The sequence below is a fragment of the Phacochoerus africanus genome, chromosome 1, assembly GCF_016906955.1.
Source record: "Phacochoerus africanus isolate WHEZ1 chromosome 1, ROS_Pafr_v1, whole genome shotgun sequence".
Taxonomy (NCBI): domain Eukaryota; kingdom Metazoa; phylum Chordata; class Mammalia; order Artiodactyla; family Suidae; genus Phacochoerus; species Phacochoerus africanus.
In genome coordinates this window covers 29,504,127-29,527,698 of record NC_062544.1, presented here as the reverse complement: position 1 = coordinate 29,527,698, position 23,572 = coordinate 29,504,127, and the positions used below count along the sequence as shown (strand labels likewise).

The following is a 23,572-nucleotide window of genomic DNA, read 5'->3' as shown; positions in this document are numbered from 1 at the left end:
ACTGGATCACAGAGGAATACAAATGAAGTCTGAATTTCTAAGGGCGAATCTTAACGACTCTGAAACCCATGTAGCAATGAAGCAGCAAGGCAGGAGAGACTGTGCACTCAGGATGTGTGTATTTTTCAGTGTGAATAAAAAGGAGCTCCTCCTGCCCCCTTCATCCAAGCTTACAACAGAATCCACACCCTTCTCCTTACTATATCCCCCGTAGAGCATGATGACCACCAGAATGGTAAAATTTCAGCTGCCACCCGAAGTGGAATAAACATGAAACGGAATAGAAGCAGTAAATGAAGACCACTATTGACTTGATAGTTTCTATGTACTGAACCGAGAAAGGCACAATACAGTCAAACCAATAAAGACTTTTTTGAGCACAATGCCTTGGAGTGTTGGATGTCTACGTTGGCCCTAAGGAAAGCGCTAGTCTGCCATGAAATAAGGAGCGGACACCAGAATGTCAATCAGTATATTGCTTACTTCATCAAGAAGGTCTTTCTATGAAAAAAAATCTCAACGGAACTAAAATACGATGCTTACTAATGTGGTGGATTCACATTCTGGTGTAAATCCGGATCTCACTGCAAACGAGCAACAAACCATATCAACTGGCGGTTGGTTCACAGGCCACACTTGGAGTAGTACTGCTAGGACAGATTTCTACCCACCAGAACATAAAGAGGTCCCCTGAGGACAGGGACCTCTTGTCCTAGGCACTAAAATATTTGCTGAGTGCATGAAACACAAAGATAAGAAATCTGTGGCAGCAATATGGATGCAACTAGAGAGTCTCATACTAAGTGAAGTCAGTCAGAAAGAGAAAGACAAATGCCACGTGATATCACTTATGTGTGGAATCTGAAATGTGGCGCACACGAACCTGTCTATGGAACAGAAACAGACTCACAGCACAGACATGGAGAATAGGCTTGTGGTCGCCAAGGGGGAGGGAGAGGGAGTTGACAGACAGGGAGTTTGGGGTTAGTGCTGCAAACTTTTATTTTGAATGGATAAGCAAGGAGGTCCTACCATACAGTACAGGGAACTAGAGCCAATCTCTTGGATAGAAGAGGATGGAAGAGAACACGAGAAGAATGTGTGTATGTATGACTGGCTCATTTCCTGCATAGCAGAAACTCATACAACACTGTAAATCTACTCTACTTTAATAAAAAGATTAAAAAAAGAAAAACCAAAAAACTCATCTGTAAATGTAAAGAAAGAAGACAAATAATGGAACACAGAGTCTCAAATATAATAGCCTGGAAAACAGAAGAAAGAGTTATCTTTGAGGTTTTATCCAGCCTTTTGATTCAGAGCCAACAAAGAGGAACTTAAAGTAATGAACCACTCCCTGATTTCAGGTGGGAAGACAGATTGCAAATGAAAAGATTATGATTTCTTTTACTTAATCTGTTACAATGAAATATTTCTTACACATGCAGCCCTTGAGGTGAATTTCTTCAGTCATTTGTTATACAGCGCATAGGAAAACAGGGCTCGCTGAGGTATTCTCGATACCCCAGGTTTAAAAAAGAAGGCGAGGAGATCTCAAGGGCATTCACATTTGTATACTTATAACACAGTACAAAGGATTTGGTTAATACTTATTGAATGACCGATTGAACAAACGAATGGATGAGGTGAAAGTCAATTATAGTGTTCTGGTCAGGCTACTCAGAAAACGACGAGAGAGGAGATTCACAGGAAACTCTTAGATGTATCCTACAGCACGCATCTGTCTAATGGGTCCTATAGGCATAACCACCCGCTGTCGATTTAAATCCCCCCCCCCCCCCCCCCCCCCCCCCATTCCAAGCTTGGTGATGACACAGAGGGTCATTTTGAGAACTTTCCAGAATGTAGTCCAGGACTTACCCGTTTATCTATCTCTCCATGCTGCAGCTGCACGAAGCGGGCACTGATAGCAGCTATGTAACTCTGTTGATTAGAGAAAGCGACGCGCCCAGCTCCTTTTGGGTACTTCAGCTCAGGGTCGGTATCAATCCCGGCATAGCACACACCTCCGTACAGCCGGTCCATTATCATGGCAAGTTCCACTGCATACAGAGGAGGGAGCAGACATGACATTTGGAGTCAGGAAAATTCATCTGGCTCAGCAAAGATTTCAGCAAAAGCAGTTCCTCTGTCCATCATTATAATATTATTAAAATGACACTAGTTTCTACAACCAGCTGTCTATTGCATTTATCTTTAATCTAATGTAACTAAGGCCAGGGACTCTGCTGGGTGTCTCACAGATATTCGCTCTCGATCTTCACAACAACACTATGAGTAGGGAAGTAGTAACTTCCTGAGGAAAGTGGGAGAGAGAGGACGATCAGTCTGTGCAAGGTCATGGGAAGTGAAAAGAGTGTGCCCTCGTCTGTCTGCTCTATACCATGGCACCGCCACATATTTACCAGTTAACAGTGTATTGCTTAATATAAATAGTCTTTTGGACACTACAAATCGGATAGGTAGCCTCTTTGGGGGTCCTTCGAGTGTATTTCCATCAAAACCCATTTTACCTTTCCTTACAGTCTAGCTATGTGCCAGTTTCCCACATAGAAACTTGAGATAATAAATGTATCTTCTCCATGAAGAGTTACAGTTTTGAAGCTGCATTCTTACCCACTTTATGCTCAGTGTGTGTGTGTGTCTCTGTCTCGTATAGGGGCGTGCCTGCGGCATATGGAGGTTCCCAGGCTAGGGAGTCTATTCAGAGCTGTAGCTGCTGACCTACACCAGAGCCACAGCAACGCCAGATCCGAGTCACATCTGTGACCTATGGATCCTTAACCCACTGAGCGAGGCCAAGGATCGAACCCTCAACCTCATGGTTCCTAGTCGGATTTGTTTCCGCTGCACCATGAAGGAAACCCCCACACTTTATGTTCTTTATCTCACTTATACTATTAACCCTCAAATTATTTCAAGTTGGGGATGAAATGTCTTTTGTAAGGACTGTTCTAGGCACAGATGCACTGCTGATTCAGAGCTCAGTTAATGGCTCCCGAGCACACGGGGACATGGGCAACAATGACCATCTCGACAAATGACTCATTCCTGAAGCCCTTCTCTCTCAGACGACGATGAGAGTGACGAGCAAAAGCATTATGTGTGCTGCTCCAAGAACTGTGGATCTGTGATATCATTAAACCCTCAAAACAACTCCACATAAAGTACATACTTATCCATCTATTGGACAGATGAGGAGACTGAGATTTAGAGAAATTAATTTGTCTAAAGTTACCTGGCTTTTGAGTAACTTTTTAATTTTTAATTTTTTTTTTAGCTGAACACATGAATTCAAAGCCAGACACTGATTCTAGAACTCTCACTCTTAGACATAAACGCAAATGCTTATGGAGAATTTATCCTGGAAAATGTGTATAAGATGTTTCTTATGCTAAAGGATGTTTTTTTTGTTTTTTGGTTTCTTTGTTTGGTCATACCAGCTCGCAACGGTCGAGGAACACCACCAACAAATATAGTTTTTCGTGGGTCAAGAGGCTGTGAACCATCCATCACAAAGTCACTGTCACTGAGATTCCAAGGTCGAATCTGGACCTAGGGAGTGTGCAAACCAAAATGTCTAATTCTTGATACAGATAATTTATGAGGGAAAGAAGTTTAAAATTATTGCATAGCATTTTACTTTCAAAAGCAATAATCTATATCATTACAAATCAATAAAACTGTAAAAGTAGAAAAGACCTAAAAGGAGCATATCCCAACCCTTCATTTCCTTTTTAAGAGTAAACTAAACCAAGGTGGACAGTTCAATTGAATTGCTTATTATAAGTCAAATCACTTAACATGGCCTTAATTATCTGTAAGTTGATTAACTATCTCAGCTTATTTGGGCCTCTATCCTTCCCAATCACCCAGGATCTATGTAATTTAAATTTGGCATGGGATTTGATGTTGATTAGTATACAGTGCTAAGTAAACTAGGATTGTGTGCTCGACCCCATGTCCAGGAAATGCAAACTACTTCTGATACTAGCAAATCTGTTGCATTGCTTCAAAAAGCATTTCAAAATAAAAATATTGATGATATTTACAGTAAATGTTTTATGATAAAACACTTCAGTGTGTCCATTACCTCAACCAAGAATCATGCACCTCAATTTAACTGTTTGCATCATCAATCGTTAAAAATGCTTGCACCAAAGGCTAAGGGGTTCATAGTGGGGTATTCCCAACATGCACACCAACCAAGTCCCAAGGCCAGAAGGCCCCCAATTTAAATACCTATGGGGACTGGCAGGGAACAAACACGTCAAGCAGAGAGGGTCTAGGCCACACAGGAACTCTGGGACAACCCCAAGACACCAAGAAGAGCTCCACAAGTTACTGCTAGAGCTGAGTCCACTGACACCTCCATCCTGTGCTATACTCCATCACTGGGTGCTGGCTGAGGGATAAACTATTAGCCAGATGTGTCAAAACAAGCTAGTTGCTACCACTCCTTAAGGCTAAATTTTGTAACAAAAACTTTTTCAAAAGAAACAATACACAATGTACCTTTACGTATATACATCATTCATGTGACTTGTGAGAGTACCACATGCAAAAAGTTAAGGATAGCCTTGGGTAAAAACAATTTTTTTTTTAAGGCCGTACTTGCTGTATATGGAAGTTTCTGGGCTAGGGGTCAAATTGGGGCTGCAGCTGAGACCTATGCCACAGCAACACCAGATCCAAGCCGCATCTGGAACCTATGCTGTAGCTTATGGCAATGCCAGATCCTGAACCCACTGAGTGAGGCCAGGGATCAAACCCACTCCTCCTAGAGACAATGTCAGGTCTTTAACCTGCTGAGCCACAATGGGAAATCCTGGGCAAAATCTTGATCAAAGAGAGGAAGGAGAAAGACAGGTAGATATATTTGTGCTTTGAGTTCTATTATTCAGAGGAAACTCAGCTACTTATCAAATGCATTACCAGCTGAAGTCTTTTAATAGAAAGATTTTCTAACTTTTAATTAACCAAAAAGTCAATGCCAAAATAATGTGCACAAATATACAGAATGTCAATGTTAGGAACTTGACAGCAACAAAACTTTTTCATTTTGATTCTGCTTACAACCATGTCAATTCACAGATACATCAGGATGTCTATGGGTTTTTCAGAGCTAATGAGTAAGAGTTAAGAAGCTATTTTCATGCTAGACTCCACTTACTGGCTTGTCTTTGATGGTAGGACTTGATACACACAGGTAGAGTTTTCCATCTTCTTCAATACATGCATCGATGAGAGCCTGAACAGAGCTTTCATCTTGAAATAGCAGAAATGCATAGCCTAGTAAAAAAATTTTTTTAAAGACATAGTTTTCTTTTTTTCTTGGTAATTCTTCAAGGAAAAGGAAGTATACAACTAAGGGAGGGAAAAGGAAAAGGAACAAACAACTAAACTAAAACTTAACCTCACCCAAAAGTCTGATAACATCAAGTTCAGTTACTTCTTTACTTATTTATTTTTTGTCTTTTTAGGGCCGCACCTGCGGCATGTGCAGGTTCTAGGCTAGGCATCCAATCGGGGGGCTGCAGCTGTCCGGCCTACCCCTCAGCCACAGCCACAGCCATCCGAGATCTAATCTGCATCTGCGACCTACACCACAGCTCCCGGCAACACCAGAGCCTTAACCCACTGAGTGAGGTCAGGGATCAAACCCGCATCCTCATGGATGCTAGTCGGGTTCGTTAACCACTGAGCCACAGAGGGAACTTCCAATTTGGTATTATTCTGAAGCCTCTTTTAGAGTAAAATTAAATTTGAACTGAAAGCATACTAAGTAGAAATTTTAAAGACACATTTGGGAAAATGCAAGTTTAACAATGAAAGATTGTATCGTGAAGGTAAACATTTATGAAAAGAATAAAAGGATAAACTATACATGTATATTGAGTCTTGAGAATTACCTTTAGGAGGAAAATAGGATTTGCTCTCTGCTTTATGCGGCCAATCCACAATCAAAGGGCCAAAGCGACGAAAACTAGCTGTGATCTCATCTAATGAACAACAAACCAAAAAAGTAGATTTAAATATTTTTATGATCATTTTTGGGAAATCGTTTAGAAAGACAGTTTCAAATCTACTATTTATAAGAACAGTACGCCAAGAACTCCTGCATCTCATTTCAGATTCATCCTTAGTAACATTTTGCACATTTATCTTCCCCTCTTCCTTTTTCTCCTTCTATATGTATGCATGCACAAATCTACCTACCTACCTATCTATCTATCTATCTGCCTATCTGCCTGTATGTCTGTTGGTCTGTCTATTTTATCTATCTACCTACCAACCTATTATCTTTTTTAACATGATGCTCTATAACCCCAAAATACAACTGTTGGTACCTGCTCAAAGCAAGGTCACTCCCTTATTTACCACCATACAACCTCCTTCCAATCAGGAAATCATCACTGATACCACATTCTTACCCAATTCACAGACTCCATTCAAATTTTAAACTATCACAATAATATCTCTTTTTTCTTTTCTGACCCACAGTCCTATCTAGAACCAATGCTACATTTAGATGTCATATCCCTAGGCATCAGTCTTTTTACAATAGCTAGTTTAAAGAGTTCCTCATTCTTCCCTGTCTTTTACATACTGGGAAGCCTTAAAATATATAGGTCATTCATTCAGTAGGTTGGCTCTCATCCTGGGTCTGCACTGTTTCCTCATGACCTATGCGTTCTAAACAGGAAGACCGCTATGTCATCTTGTCCTTTCACTGGATATGTTAATCTTGATCTGCTAGTCCCGTTGATATCTGCCTGTCTTCTCCATCAAAAGAGAAAGCATTTTCCCCTTTGAATTTGATTAATATTTTGTGGGGGAATATTGTGTTACCCATCAATATGCTGTTCCCTCATTAGACTTGGTGTCCACTGAAGACTCCTGCCTATATCAACTACCACAATGATAACTGCCAAATGCTGATTATCTAGTTCTATCAATCTTTCTACATTTACTAGTTAGTATTATACAGTAAAGAAGAGTTTTTCCTTTTTCACTTATTTAGTCATGAGTTTATTTGTATCAGTAAGGACATACTTTATTCAATGGGTTGTAATCTGATTCTCTCAATTTGTCCCCTACATTGTCCCCGACTTGCCTAGCAGGGGTTCCTATCCTCCTATCATTCTTCAAATGCTTCCATATTTTCTGACCCAAGGAGATACTCCAGGCTTCCATCTTGTTCTTTCTCTGCCTTAGCCCTAGAATTAGTCCTTCCCTGCCCTAAGAAGTCCCGGATCTGTTCAGTGACAAAAGATATTTAGAAACTAAGATTTGAGTATTTCCTATACTCATTGCTAGTGGGTATTTATTATTTCTAAGTTTTCTCTGAGGACAAAGCTAGGAAACATGAATATACACAGACACACATTTATTATATATATATATATATATATTTCTGTGTTTAAGTATACACACATGTATATCTGTGTGTATCTTTATAAAAATGAGTTCATATGGATACCTGCAAGTCCATGCAACATCTCATGTTTTGTTCTAGCCTTCCCCCTTCCCATGCTTGTCAATTCCAATTTCACTGTGAGAAACCGAGCTCCCATTATCCTCAATAGGACTGCTTTCTTGCTCAGGGTAACCCATCTTTCAGCTAGCTGCCCTGGCAGTCTCCTCTACCTTTCACCTCTGCACCCGAGCCTTTGCTGCCTTGTTTTATTGGACACCATGTAAATGCTGCCGAGGCCTTTGCGCAGGTCCTTTCCATACACCCTCCCTTGGCACCCTCTTCCCCCATACCAACCCACTTCCTCAGACACCAATATCTCTGAGCCTTTTGAGGAAGGAAAAGAAAGGGCATGTGAGATAGACAGGGATGACCCGATCATATTTTACTATTAATAGAAATGATACTAGTTATGCTGTATTACATATTGGGACAGCCAATGAGTAGACAATAGGAAAATAAATTTCCAGGGAAGTTCTGGAAAGAGTAGGTAAGCATGTGTACATAAGACTTGGGAATACGACAGGACAGAGGAACAGCAAAGAGAGATGAGAAATATGTTCAATTTCTAGTTTGGTAGAACCGTTCTCATATCCTCCAGATTGTAAAACAGCAGTCTGTTCTGCTATGATACCTGTTTCTATGATACATGTAGCTGGTGTGAGATTAGCAAACAGGGAAATGATGTCAGTGTAACTTGAACATTATATTGGTGCACAAATGATTTTTTTTTTTTGGTGTTTTCTTTTAGGGTCACAGCCGCGGCATATGGAGGTTCCCAGGCTAGAGGTCCAATCGGAACTGTAGCCGCTGCCGGCCTACACCAGAGCCACAGCAACACTGGATCCGAGCCTTGTCTGCGACCTACACCACAGCTCATGGCAACGCTGAATCCTTAACCCGCTGAGTGAGGCCAGGGATTGAACCCGAAACCTCATGGATGCCAACTGGGTTTGCTAACCACTGAGCCATGACGGGAACTCCACAAATGATTTTTTTCTAGGTGAGGTGAACTAATATAGTGGGAGAATCATGACCTTCAGCAGGAAAGGAAAAAGCCCCCACCTTGTATGACTTGTAGGCAGGAGCCCCCTCAGTTCTATTACAAGAAAATTAAAAATGAGCACAGCAACCGAGCTTCTCCCGTCAGAGAGGTGTGTTCCCGCCTTGCTGGGCTCTTATCTCCTGAGTGTTTGCACTTCCTCAGCTGCTCAAAGGGCCACTTCCATCTGGGTTGCCTCCACGGTAGCCAGCCAGAATTTCCACTCTATTGGTTTTGTGCATTTTCAATATTACTTGAGGCAGCCTCTAACATGCTGAGCTACTTGCCTGAACTGTCCAAGTTATTTCCAAGGTACTAACTCTCTTTTTTGTTAGTGCTTCTGGTACAAAATTCATTAGGCTCTAAGTGATCTGCCTCTAACCCCACTTTCCCCATAGACTCTGTAATTCTTAGTGCACGATTCTGCAGAACACAATCCTTCAGGAATACATATTTCACAGTTTAGTAGAAAGATCTGCCCACCTAAATTGCTGCTGACTTATTAACATGCTTGGTCTTAAGGATAAAGAGAGATGGCTAAACACTATTTCCATTCATTTTGCTCAGTTTAAGCCACCTCCTTTGCCAAATTGGTCAAATTTACCTGTGCCTCTAAGAATTTTAGGATAATACATTTAAGATTGCCCAGTAATTTTCTGAAAAGATAAGAGACTATCCAGGCCAGGGAAGGAATTTATCTCAAGCAAAGTCAGATAAAATTCATTCTTCCCTTTTTGTATATAAGCATACAATTTACTCGTCAAAGTCCATCTGGGGCTCAGGAGTGTTAAAGATCTGACCTCCAAAGGGTCATAAAACCTAGAATTCATAATACTAAGGAAAGTGAGGATTCCAGCTAGAGAAAAGAGACAGCCACCTCCAAGAGCTTACTAGAGTGGACGACATTGTGACCAGATGTTCAGCCCAGGATGAATACTTTGAACAGAAGTTATGCCTTCTGAAGAGAGGATGGAGATTGAGTCAATCTGGCCTGAAATTTCAGCACAGCTTTCTGCAGGATATTTTATCATGGACAAATACAAAAAAACAAAACCCCTAAAACCCATGTTTATTTCGATCTTTGGCTATTTGAAACCATTTTTGTCTCAACTTTCCAAAAGATTGATCAGCTGAAGGAAAATATAGTGTCTCAGTATGTGTAATCTCAATCTAAGTGAGAAGTTATCAAACCTTATTATTAGACCTTACTGATTTTAAGAGAAAACTCTTCTATCCTCCACAGCATTTCTTTCCATTTCCATTCAGAAAACCAAGACAAAAGAGATTAGGAAAAGAAAAAAAAAAAGAAAGAAAGAAACAAGGGATATATGGTTGCTATATGATCTGCTTACTTTGATTTTTATCAGGGTCACTTAGAACCACAGATGAATAAAATGCTTCTGGACAACTAGAACTCACGTCTTTTTGCATGACTGGCTCCTTATTCAGGTCTCACCTCAAAAGGCAAATACCATGTCCTCAAAAAGGATTTCCTTAACCACCTAATCTCAGAAGTCTCCCTTCTGAGATTCTGCTATATCACGCTGACCCGTTTTCTTTTCAGTACTTATTCTCTAATATTTTCTTGCATGTTTACACATATTTTTATCTTCCTTCTCCCACCAGAATGTAAACTCTACACAAGCAGGGGCTTTCAATCTTGTTTACTGCTGTGATCAAGCCTAAGAATAGTGCATGGCATTCAGAAAGCATGTAAATACTTGACAAGTGCAAAAATACTCACAAAATGATATAACTTTCAAGATTCCCTACAACTCTAGGCTATATTTTTCAAAAGTTCATGTTTAATCTAAGGTTTTAATCTTTAAACCATTAACTATACATTTACAGAGCACTCATAAAAGCTAGGAAATAGGAAAATGCATACTTGAATTTGGCCAAGGCAGGACACATGGACAAAAATGCAGTTAGGCTCTGTGTTTGCCCACGACAGAATCCTTGAGAACTTTCCCCAAGGACGTTTATTCTTTTTCATCTAGTCCAATCACCTCCTTCAGCTGGTTCCCAAAGTCCTGCTCCCTTTCCTTCTGTGAGCTAATCTTACATGCTGTGTTATGAAAAACAGGACAAGAGAACAATGCAATCAAAGCTGAAGACCTGGAGCCAGAAAGGACTGCTATTCTGCTAACAGTAACCATTACTTAGGTGTTACCTACTATGTGTCAGTCTGGGCACCGTGCTATATACAGGTCTTTCTAAATATACCTTCATCGATGTCAGGAGGTAATCCGCCCACGAACACCTTGCGAGAATATCGTTCCACTCTTTCTCCATTCTGGTGAGTGAAGCAGTGGGGTGAACCCAGGCCACTATGAAGAGGCTGATCCCCACGGCCATCATCCAAGAATCCATCTTCCATTGGAAACAGTGAAGACTGACCTGGAACAGAAAGCAGGAAAAAAAAAAAAAAAAGCTAACAGAAAATGTTCCTTGCCTTTGATTATCTTACACAAGAAACAAAGAAAATGGCAGATCCAATAAACCTGCTGCTTTTATTTTTCTTATTGAACAACAAATCACTTAGATATAATATGCTCCAGAATTTCTATCCCCTTAAAGTCCCAATTGAGTCAGGGAGAAAGTACACAGTTAAACGAAGCGCTGCTCAGCCACCCTACTGGGATCCAGAAAATTCAACGAGGTGAAATGGAAGTACAGTAGGAGGGAGCATTCTTTTGAAAGCTGTTGGCAGCAGACTGCACTGCCTTGGCAGGGCCCCATGGCCACTGGCAACCTAGACATGCACAGGAAGTATTAAACTGGACCATCAGACGCTAGACCACTTAAGTTTATTTAAAACATCATATAATATAGCCTGCCCAATTTCCTCTAAGAATGTCCCTAAATGGAACAAGTTGATTTTTAAAGTGAGCACTCATTTTAGTTTACCTTAACTAATGGGATATCATCAAAACCCATTTAATGCTGTTATCCAACTTCATTGGCTAGTCTTAACAGAATTTAAGATTTTTAGGCATGCTAAAGATACATTTTCTTTTAGCTAAGTAATTACTAGCTGGAATAGGTGGTATCTAATTCTGAAAACAAATCATTACTATTGCTGTTAGAAAGTCCTATCAGCAAAAAGACAAGCGGTGCTAATGTGGTTAATACTCTTCTCACATTTACCTGCCAGCAAAATTCAAACTTATAAACCATCAACAGAGAGCTACAAATAACTGTAGAATCTCTCAAGCACTGTTTTGTCACTTTTCAGGCTGCCAATTCACTTCCAGGTACTACATAAGGAATTTGTTAATGGATCTCACAGAAATGTACCTTAAGATGCTCTTCCTTCACTGAAACATTCCCATGTCCTTTTGTCATCACACTTGTATTCCTTTCAACTTTCATTATTAAACACATACTATATTTGCTACGAATTTACCCTATAAAACCACAGCTCAAGTGAGTTATATAATGAAGATTAAAAAATGACTATAAAATTGGAGGTTATTTCTGGATATTTAAGTTACTTACATTTTAAAGTTAAGTTACTTAACAAACTTACTTTGTTGTAAAGACAAAACTAGTACAGGATGGCAAAAATAAAGTTTATTCAGACACCTCAAGGAAATGATTGTTCGAAATTCTCTAAAATGTCTAGAGTTTCCTCCCTCTTCCCCCCTGCCAATGTTTGAAATTTTTAGGATTGCTTGTTTATATAGTTAATCACATTTTAAACCAAATATAATATTATGCAGATTTACGAACAAATAAATAAATAAATTTAAAAAGTAGACATAAGGTATTCAAGTATAATTGAACCTCCAACATAATCAGGTATTGAGACTAGTCATACTGTATTTTCTCTTTTAAAGATTCTCAATTTCGTTCTAAGAAATTCTTTTCAGAAAGGAAAAAAGGGAAAGAAATCTTCAGATATAAAGTTGAGATTAAAATTATTTCAATTCAAATCCAAATCCTACCATTGTGACTCCTTCAAATTAGAATGTCCACGATATTAACTATAATACCAGAGAATGTGTTGATCAAAGCTATGTTCCAGTCCCCCTCCCAGTTTTCCCACAAGGGTTAGAAACTGCACAAACTTGGGTCCTCTCCAAATATAACTGACACATTCAAAAGTTAGAAACAATAATGTTACCTCTCCTTCGCCCATATGTCCTTGCTGCATGTCAAATGAGAAAAAAAAAAAAAAAACCTTTCAAACATTGTCAAAAGAATCAACTGCGATTTCACCTACCAGCTTTAGAAACTGAAAAAAAAAAAAAAAAGGCTTTATTCCTCATTTCCTGGTAAATATATCAAAAAATAAAGAATCTGCATGGTGAGAGGTCAAATTAATGCATTCTTTTTTTTTTTTTTAAAGTTCTTCAATGACACTGTAAAAGTGTGTTGAACCTTACATGTTTTAAGGGATGCTTTCTGCTGTAACTGTCACTCAGGGTCAAAACTATAATGAAACTAAGGGAGTCTATAACCTTATCTAAACCAATGCCTACCATATTGATCTTAATTTTTTCCAGAATTCCCTGCTAACCAGCCATTCAGTAGATATTTTAATATTTACTTTTCACTACAGAATAAACAGCAATGTTATACTACTTCTCAATTATTCCCTAATAAAGAAAATCATAACAAATGAAAACTTTAGGCAATTTATAAACTTCCTTTTAGTCGGTTTCTTGTCCCTAATCAAATCCTCCACCATGTTCCAAATGTTGAAAAGTAAAAAGTTTAGCATACTATCACCAAGTAAGTTGCAACCAAGAAAAGAAGAAAAATAATATAATAATATGATATAACATAATATAACATTATATAATCTTAGGTAATTATTATAGGTATATACTTGAATACTCAGAAGATGGCAGTATAAACTTCAAGTCAGGAAACTTTTGAGAAAATTTCCTCCTTCAAACAAACTGGAACTTACAAGTGCAATTTGTCCAAATACCCTAATTCTATTCCAAAAACATTTCCTGAATGCCTGATCTTGCTAGGTACTATAGATAAACAGCACATGGCCTTGACTGCATGGTATGATTGAATGATTTGAAAATCTTGGTTCTGTCAATCTTAAAAAGTATATGGCTGCTGCTTGGATTTCTGAGAAAAGAGATATTTGAAAAGAGTAGGCTTTCAAGAGCTACAAATTAAAACTCTCATAGCTTCTACTATTTCAAAAATATCTACAGTTTCAAGAACAGCAAAGGCTACGGATCAAAAGCAAAAATCCAGTGCTCTCAAAGTCTCCAAATATGTACTTTCAAACTTCAATTCTGCACCACAAAATTAAGTTGGTTGATATAAAAGAATTCATGATTAAATTCTGAGATGAAATTCTAAAAACTATTTAGAAATAGTGTCCCATATTTATGGAAAATATGTTATGAGTATAATGCTTATAACTACAAAAACTGCCAAATCAAATAGGAAAATTATATAAATCAGTACCCCAAAATAACAATGACATTCTGGAGCACAGAAAATGAGAATGTTTAAGTTTTTGATTTCCACTTATTATAATGCTATTAATGCTATACACTATTTTATGTAGTGTTTTTTTGTTTGTTTTTGTTTTTTTGTCTTTTAGGGCCATACTCATGGCATGTGGAGGTTCCCAGGCCAGGGGTCTAATTGGAGCTACAGCTGCTGGCCTTCGCCAGAGCCACAGCAATGTCACCACACCACCTACACCACAGCTCACGGCAACGCCAGATCCTTAACCCACTGGGCGAGGCCAGGGATTGAACCCGAAATCTTACGTTTCCTAGTTGGATTCATTTCCACTGCGCCACAATGGGAACTCCTTATGTAGATTTTGACGTATAACATACACACAGGAAAGTACAGAAATCATAAGTGTACAGTTCAATGAATTTTCCATAATGTGAACACACTTATGTAACCAGAACTCGGATATTAACAGAATGTTAAGTAGTGCCACTTCATCTATGTATGAAAGAGGTACTAAGCACCTTTCTCTCATCTATTTCCAATTACACTTGGTATAAACATATTATGCCGAAGTACTTATAACACAGACCTTCATCACTTTCCTGAGTAAAATGTCAGACAGGTTTCCAATCTCATGATTATCAAGCACTGCATACTATTTGATATTTTTCAAACACCTGAGGAAGTGGCAAGTAAAAAAAAAATCATTTAAGATATGTTTAAAGAAATCTACGTTTTGGAAAACTTCTGGCTAAGTCAGCCAAAATAAACTCTACTCAGAATTTTCCTTTAATTACCAAAGAGTATATACTGTTAAAAGTTCTTAAAAAAATGCATGTTATTACCAAATAAAAATCTTCTAGTTGCCATCAGAGTTGAAATGAATACTATTTATATGTTTATCTTTTATATTCATTATTTACAAAGTGTTCAATATTTAATGTTCACTACTAAAATGATTCAAGAGTGTTCTTAATGGGCTAGAAACAGTATGGCTATAAATTTTTCTAACTTCTGGAGGCATGTTACTGATGGATTGATAAATACTTTATTTCCAAAATGTCTTTACCAGATTGCTTACAAATGCCCTATATTCTGATCCAGTTCCTGCTGGTAAAACATCCCATGTTTGGGGTGCTAGACTTGCGAAGAAGGTACAGAAAGACAGATCTTTTTCAATATATATTATATTTATATATATGTAATATATACATTTCATTATTAAAATGAAACTATTACATATCTCTTAAAAGCATCCTTTTCTCATTTGTTGTAACATTTGTTAGTCACAAAAGAAACAAAGTATCCATAATCATGATATATTTCTAAGAAAAATCACAGCCTTTAAAAAATATGGCACATATTCATGTGCTGTTACTAAAGCTCTCTAAAATGTAGTTTGCATGAGGTACCTAACTGTGTACTGTATGGTTCTTATTGAGTGAATTAAAAAATAAAGAAAATACAAATAACTATGTGGGAATATACATGAATATTTTTTCTAGAAACAAAATAAGAATCTTTGGGTGCAGGAACTGGGATTGGGGAAAAAAGAATGATCCCACTGCTTGTTTTATTTTTTTGGTACTATTTACATTTATTACTATTGTGTGCACAATATTCCTTTATTTGTTCACGGACCCTTTTCTTCTTGGTATTTATATATTAAAAATAAACAAATGATACATGAAAGAAAAGCAACCTTTCCTACATGAGGGCCTTTAATCAATTCTGTAAAGAATAGGATTTAGGCCACGAGGAATAAACTGTGCCTAGCTTTTAGTGGGCAATGAAAGACTGATCCTGCTCATGCTACCTCAGGCTCTCCATCTCATTGCCTCCATGTGGAAAAGGCAGATAGCAACACTACTTGAAAAAGGGGAGAGGGGTGAGGGTTCAAACTAAAAGATGTTATCTAATAACTGATTTTTCCAGTAGGACTCCCCAAAATACACAGTCAAATTAGTAAGTCAGTTAAAAAGACATGAATCAAAGGCTGGAAGCTAAAAGGAATTAAACTGTCAGCAAAAGAATAAAGGTGGCATAACCAAAAAGCAGACAATCATCACAAAGACCAAGACATACAATTCAACGAAGATGCAAAGAATCATTTTAAATGATTTTATAAATCACCTTCTAATTTATTAATGGGGTCATTGTCACGGAATTATTTTAGATGTATGCTTAGCAGAATTCTTCATGTCACATTGTGTTTATACTAGCTTGTTGATACAACATTCAAAGAATGTAGGTAAGATATAACAAATATATGAGAGCTACCTTACAGGAGGGTAGAAAATGAATTTAACTCTAATTTCTGTATATCTCTAGCCCCCATTTCTTATTTATAAAAATACAGAAATGAAGAGAGAATAACAAAAGATACTACATGTATGGAGTTCTGGTCGTGGCTCAGTGGAAAACGAATCGGACTAGTAACCATGAGGACGCAGGTTTGATCCCTGACCCCTTCTCAGAGGGTTTGATCCAGCGTTGCCATGAGCTGTGGTTATAGGTCAAAGACGAGGGGGCTCGGATCTGGCATTGCTGTGGCCGTGGCGTAGGCCAGAGGCTACAGCTTCAATTCAACCCCTGGCCTGGGAACCCCCATATGCCTTAGGTGCGGCCCAACTCCCCTCCCCGAAAAAGCAAACTAAACAAAACAAAACAAAAGATACTACATGTATGTATGATGGTTAGACAGCCATAGGCTCAGTAAATAATAATTTTCTCCCTTCCTCAAGAGTGAACTCATATGTATATTCTTAGGTTGGTCTTCAACAGTTACTTTCAGCTTTTCATTACTATTCCAAAGCTAATGACTGTAGAGCACTTTACCACTTACAGTATGTCTGCATATTATCTTTTTCATGAAGGGATCTTTCAAATCGTTCCTTACTGTAGTAACTAGAACCATATTACATACATTTTCAGTAAGAAACTATAATCTACATTTCTCTTGGGTAAATTATACCCTCCTTTTCATAGATATCTGTCCCCACCCCGCCTTAAGCAAACAATCTTCTCTTTCTTTACAAAGAACTATAATTAAGAGATGTTGCTCTCTGCTACCCTTTAAAAGATCTCTTACTAATCTCCTCTTCTGGGACAGCAAATATTTTAGCTGATGCCTCTAAGTGAAAGACATCCGTACAGGATAGGAGATACATACATGCATCTGTTAAAACATAATATATTTTACGGTTATGTAACATTCCCTGTCACAAGGTTTATTTTTGAAGCAGCTAATCCTAAGGGCTAAAGCAGTGAAGTGAGAGGTTGGGGAAAAAAATACCATGCACAAAATACCGTGCACAAGCACTTTTTATACAGAGGTGGTGGTGGCTGAATGTTAGTTTTTTGGGGCAAAACAAAGCTTCAAGTCAGGTAAAAGGAAAGTTAATCATTTAATCTGATGTCTGTTTCAGAGCTAAACCAAGACACACCAGAGGAATATGAGGTAAGCCTGGCCTATGTTCAGCATTCCTTTCTGACTTAGCTGAGAAACTGAGTGCGTTGCAGGCTTGCTTTTCATAAGCATAAACTAGATATTCTAACTATAGTCCTACTACATAAAATTAACTAGGAAAAGGTAACTGTTATGGGACGAATAGTGTTCCTTCCGCAAAATTCATAAGCTGAAGTCCTGACCCCTAGAACCTCAGAATGTGACTATTTGAAATAAGGTCTTTAAAGAGGTGATTACAGTTAAACGAGGTCACTGGAGTTGGCCTGAATCCAATATGACTGTGTCGTTATAAGAGATTAGAACACAGACATGCACAGAGGGGAAAAGACAGCTATCTATAAGCCAAGGAGAGAGGCCTCAGAAGGAATTGACCCTGCTGACACCTTGATCTCAGAATTTCAGCCTCCAAGACTGGAAATAAATTTCTGTTTAAGCCACAGTCGATGGTACTTGTTATGGCAGTCCTAGCAAGCTAATACAGTATCCTAAGGTAGCTAGAAAGTTTGTTTTTTTAAAACCTTTAAAATCCAAGGATTTTCCCCAAGAATGCCCCTCAAAACATCTCTACAACTAATAACAAAGCAACAATTTCCTAGAATAAGCAATTGTTACTTATTGAATTATACTGGCAAGGCCTTTTAAAAGTCATGAGTGGAACATGAAAGTAACTGCATAGTATGAAAACTGACGACTGAGCACACACAAGGGGAAGAAAGAAAGCAGTCTGATCCACTGGATAAATAAGCCCTTTTTATATTTATAAAATACAAATTCCAATATTATAGACTGTTGAAGCTAGAGAAACTACTTTGAATCTTTCTTCTTTTTGTTTATTTAGGATTTTAAATTCCCACTTCTTTCCAGAAAGCTCTGAAATTGCTTGAAAATTTCAAAACAGGTTATATAATAAAAATCATATCAAATTCAAATGTGCACGCGAGAAAGAGAGGAAACGGCTCTTTTATATTTTTATTCAAACAAAACAAAATGGTTTTCAATTCGACAGAGGCTTGGAAGAAAAAGCTCTGAAAATTATAGTTGAAGCAAAATAGGGTAGCTAAATAATCACCTTTCTGAAGGTTTTTACAAGCTTGAATAGACTATCGATAATGAACAGGAAAGAAAGCTCCTGGAAAGCTCCTTTAAGGGTTTTAAAGCCCTTAAAGTTTTAAAATTGAATAATGAATATAAAGCAACACAATATATTAGGCTTTTACTTTCAGTTTTAAGAAAAGGATGAATGGATGTAAGATGCAAAGGGACTTCATTTAAAAGTAAATAAAGTTTCCTGTTTTCTATCTTAATAAGAGACATGAAAGAATGTTCAATCGCAATTTTTACAATTCGTCATAATCCCTTGTTTTGTGTTTTTTTTTTCCGCATAAATCTTTAGCACATATATTCCTAATCCTCCACAAATGACATTCTAATTATTTTAACTTGACTGTATGACAGGGGCTATGCTAAATGATTTTACATGCATTTGATCTTCACCACAATCCTATGAGATGGGTAATTGTGATTTTTGAGTTTATCTTCATTAAACACAATTAATGAATTAGACTAGATTTGCAATATGGGGCCCTGAGCTACAGTGAGAACAAAGCTACTAAGAATCAATATATGAATGAGATCAGTTTATCTACAGAAGCAATTCACCACAGAAGATGTTTCATAAATTTGAAGAAAATAGGCAACGTCTAAGCCTAAATCAAGGTGACTAAAGAATTGTCTTAACATCCCTCTACCTACACCGTGCTTTCACTTCAAGATTTTTAAGCGATTTTCTATAATTTGGACTTTGCAATCAGAGAGAGAATAGCTCTATCAGGAAACTGCAGCATCTCGTCTACCTAGAAGTTGTACTATTCATCATAAATGAATAAATTGGCATCTGGTCCTAGTTGGCTGGTTATTAAGAACTAACACTTGATCAAATCTGACGAAAATCAAGTTTTGAGATCCTGCAAATCTGAATACTAGATTTAAGACCATGGCAGCCATAACCCCCTACTCTGGGTCTTGCTTGAGGAGCTAGCAAGTTTCCCCTTTTTGACATCTCTTTGTTCTTTATCTTCCTATCTTTCAGTTTGAGACAGTGTTGACCTCAGTCAGAATACTTTTATAATAACATTTCCATGGGTACAGCAGTAAAAACCATCTAGTCTCCTTCTAGAGTCTATGGACCAGTAAAACTTCAAAACACAAATATTTAGGGGAGAAAGTTACCTTCATTTTTTCTTTGCTAAGTAAGTGTCATTAAAAAATCATCTATTCTTAAAAAAAAAGGACATTAACAGGGGGGATTAAAAGGAAAGACAATCTTGTAATAATAGACTCTTAAAAAAAAAATTGAGTTTGGCTCAACTCAATTGTTTCTTTTTCTCATCTCAACAAAGATGAACCCCAGGGGCAACTGATCTAATTTAGTGACTTCATGAAGAAACTGGGACAAAGAAGAGTTGCTCACTTTGCCTAAGATCACACAATAGTATCTCAAAGCTTGGTTCACTGCAATCTCCAGCACCTGACTCTGGAACTTGTTCCACAGGAAAAGATAAAATAATGCCACAGTGGCAACCCTTACATTAAACACCCCCTTATCCTGATGCCACTGTCACCACTGTGTTTGGTTTTCGGCCTACACACATTTATGCTGCAATGTTATATTTTGGCATTATTTCTGGCAGCTATATCATGAAAAGACCAAAGACTGATGAACAAATGAGGTTTTTTTTACAAACTGTACAGTCTCTAGAGAATTTAATGCACCCAGCACTCTCACTGGCTCAACAATCCTACAGAACACTGATTTTAAACACTAACGAAAGAGAAAACCAGTCATAAAAGTAATTTTTAATTTCCCATTCATAATATATCATAGACAGGAAGTAGGATTTTTGGTCTTGTTTTGTTTTGGGAAAGAGGAGAATACAGTTATTTAGTCAAGAATACTTAGAAGTGGTGGGACTTAAGAATGAGTTTTGGCAAATAGAAGCCATTATGGACATGCATTTGAAATCCATATTTAGCAGTAAAAGAAAAGAAATAAATAAGATTTCTTCATTCTACCCAATTATTTCAAACTATAGTAACACAAAAAAAGACACTTTTAAAATTCTTTAATTCCTTCTATGAGTAGACAGTCCCTCCTTCCCTGTGAAATTTAGTCTGCTTTAGAATACCAACAATAAAAGAACTCAGCAGCACAGTGGTAATATTTAGAAAAAGCAAGGAGAATTCACTGAAGGTACTGTAAAGGTTAATCAAACTTCTTTTTTCTTATTCTCATTAGACAGCAAACAGTGAATGACCTTGTCCTTTGCAATATCAAGCCCAGTGGTCTTAGGCTGCTTTGTTCTGATTTTAGATCTCTGATTACCTTCCCTTTCTCCTGGAACATTTTTCCAACTACATGGAAATGGTTTTCATGTTGATATTTCAAAGGTCACTCTACAGAGGCTAATGTTAGATTAAGCCATTCTTTATGTGCCATTATGGAGTTATTCTCATTCTCACCAATTTCAAGACAGCAAGTCAGTTGGCTCTCAAAGTTTAAAAAAAGTTCCTGCCGTAACTTGGAGGAATAATAATTATTCATAAAATAGCTGATAGATTAATAGCAAATTGCAGCTATCATTACAGAGCAAACTAATGTCATCTCCCCACTTCTTGAAGCATAACTTCTGTATTCTACCTAGTACTACCTTGTTTCAGTTCTGTGAATCAATTACCACTTACCATTAATAAGCAGAGAGCTATCGGATCCTGGATATGAATAGTTTAGACGACCTGAGGGTAAAAGAAGGCCGTTACTAAATTTACTTTTTTCATAGATGGTTTAAACGTATTCAACAACAAAGCTGACTTAATCACTTAATAGGTATTTAAAAAGCTGTATTATGGGAATAAAACTTTGCTGTGCTAATAATAATGATCACAATGAGTCAGAGGACATATCAAATAGCACCTTCACAAACATTCAAAAAGGAAAGGGTTGAAAGTGGGAAAATAAAATATCCCTTATAGTTAAGTATTCTGTTATTCTAATTTCCAAATCCCCACTCCAAAGTAATTTTCTTTATACCATTATGTTCTAACAACAACTCATAATAGCAATCTGCATTTTTTTTCCCCATAAACGTGCAATTTTTCTTTCCTGTGTAGTTTTTCATTGCTTTTTAAAAGTATATAAATAGCAGTAGTATTTTTTATGATTTGAAATAAACGTGCTAGTTTTATGTCTGTACGTACAGACAAGGTAATGGGTTTAATTTCACATTTTAGGGATTAAGTAGGAGGTAAAGAAACACATTTCATTGTACTTACACATGAAGAAAATATCAAAGTTTGTAGTACAATGTCCAGGGAACAGTAACATTCAATTAATTTGGTTAATTTCTTCCAAATTTCGAAGTGTTTCAAGATATAATGTAATGGGCACCCAAGATACTCATGAGAAAAGGGTTTGTGAAAACCTAAATTTTTGGAGGATGTGCCATCTTCCAAATTGGCAGCTATAAAGGGAGGAGATGCATTTCTGTTTGTGAAGAGTTTCTACATGTAAGTTAAGGCATCTAAGACCACATACCATGTAGCTCGTTCTATGCTCTAAGTTGTAAAAATCATTTTGACAACATTTTTATGCCTCCATATTCCTCATGCCCTTCATAAGAATGGGGAGGAATCCTCAACAAATCTTGTTCATAGAAGGAATGGATAGAGGAACTGGACTGTTGATTATCCACCACAGTCCAGCACTCTATAAATCAGCAGTAGTGTGAGAATTTAAAACGGACTCAGAATTACAAACGTTCTATTAGGAAATGGCAGTCTAAACTCTGATCCCCCAAACCATAACAGAATCTCCAGTGAAAAGGCAGAGATTCTCCTATGTCTGGAGGCTGGGGCAAGCCTTTCAAGGTGCCAAGAAGAATCTACCTAGTTCCAGTGGTCACTATGGGAACCAGAGCTAATATTTGGTCCTATCAATCTACCGGCCACACATTTATAATTCATCAGAAAGGAACTTTCGGCCACAACTATCCTTCGATTTCTCAAAAGCCTACTTTTCTCCACAGAAATCAACTTGTGCCATGAAAAAAACTGTTCTCTGTTGTGAACAGCTTTAATTAATCCACATGCAAACCTTAGAGTATAATGTGAAACAAAATCTGAACTTAATTTTTCTACAACTTAAAACCAACAAGGATTTTTAAAATTACATTGTTAAATGCTCCGCTTAAAATTCAGCTTGTTACTATTTAGGGAGGAGAGATAGGGATGAAGGTAGGCAAGGTGGGGGTAAAAATTAGATTTGATATTTCGGTTTCTTCCTAAAAATTGGCTTAGTTATTTAATGCTAATGTACACAGCCAAGTATCCAAATCCAGTGAATTCCAGCTGAACTGCTTTAACTACAAGCTCAGATCACATGACCTGTCACAAGTATAGAAGCACAGACTTGAGATGCTGGAACAAGAGCATGACTTTAACTGTTAAAAACCTGGGAGAGAGAGAGGGAGGACTGTTTCTGAATCACTTAAGTAGCAGCTGACTTTCTGTAATGGAACATTTGCATTAATTTTATAGCTGTAAAACCCTCTAGTCCACAAACTAACAGCCATCGCTCATACATTCTTATTAATCACAAAACATTTTTTCAAAGATGACACACATCAACACAGAGACAAAAATATTTAACAGTGTTAACTGAAGTTATGAAAATGTTTTATTATTTCTAAGATAGTCTAATTTTTTTTAACACTAACATTCCCACGGAAACCATGGCTGTTCGATATGAACTATAGTGCCTCTTATTTAATACCAAGGAAAGATAATTAGCAATGAAACTCCAAAAGACAAATTCCCAAAATAGCTGGCACAGTTTAACAAATCGAGTTCCACCTGATCAGAAAGTCACCTTTGGAGGTAGCTTTTAAAAAGAGAGATAAGAATATTTCAACTTAAGTTAAGGCACGAAAATCCCTTAACTCAGTTCTGAGAGACTGCCTCAACACACACTTCCTAAAGAGATGCTACCTGCACTCCTAAGGAAGGTAAACTTTGAGACTTTTTCTACTCTTTAGATTCTAAATACAGTAATTCTACCCTTCAG

The 23,572-nt window shown here is 37.5% G+C and overlaps 1 protein-coding gene across 7 annotated transcripts in view; it reads right to left on the bottom strand.

Annotated features, from left to right (window-relative positions):
• The window catches only part of CPEB4 (cytoplasmic polyadenylation element binding protein 4), a 68,600-nt gene that overhangs the window by 5,404 nt on the left and 39,624 nt on the right, over positions 1–23,572 (bottom strand). For 4 of the 7 annotated variants that reach the window (XM_047791346.1, XM_047791466.1, XM_047791398.1 and 1 more), the window contains 7 exons: positions 21,196–21,246; positions 12,670–12,693; positions 10,767–10,940; positions 5,934–6,023; positions 5,195–5,313; positions 3,462–3,576; positions 1,882–2,063 (listed from right to left, as the gene is read on the bottom strand). In XM_047791346.1, the coding sequence (XP_047647302.1) occupies positions 1,882–2,063; positions 3,462–3,576; positions 5,195–5,313; positions 5,934–6,023; positions 10,767–10,940; positions 12,670–12,693; positions 21,196–21,246 (755 nt within the window). Of the gene's footprint in view, positions 1–1,881; positions 2,064–3,461; positions 3,577–5,194; positions 5,314–5,933; positions 6,024–10,766; positions 10,941–12,669; positions 12,694–12,768; positions 12,781–21,195; positions 21,247–23,572 lie in introns of all 7 variants that reach the window. The other 3 variants (XM_047791512.1, XM_047791590.1, XM_047791666.1) reach the window with 3 other exon arrangements.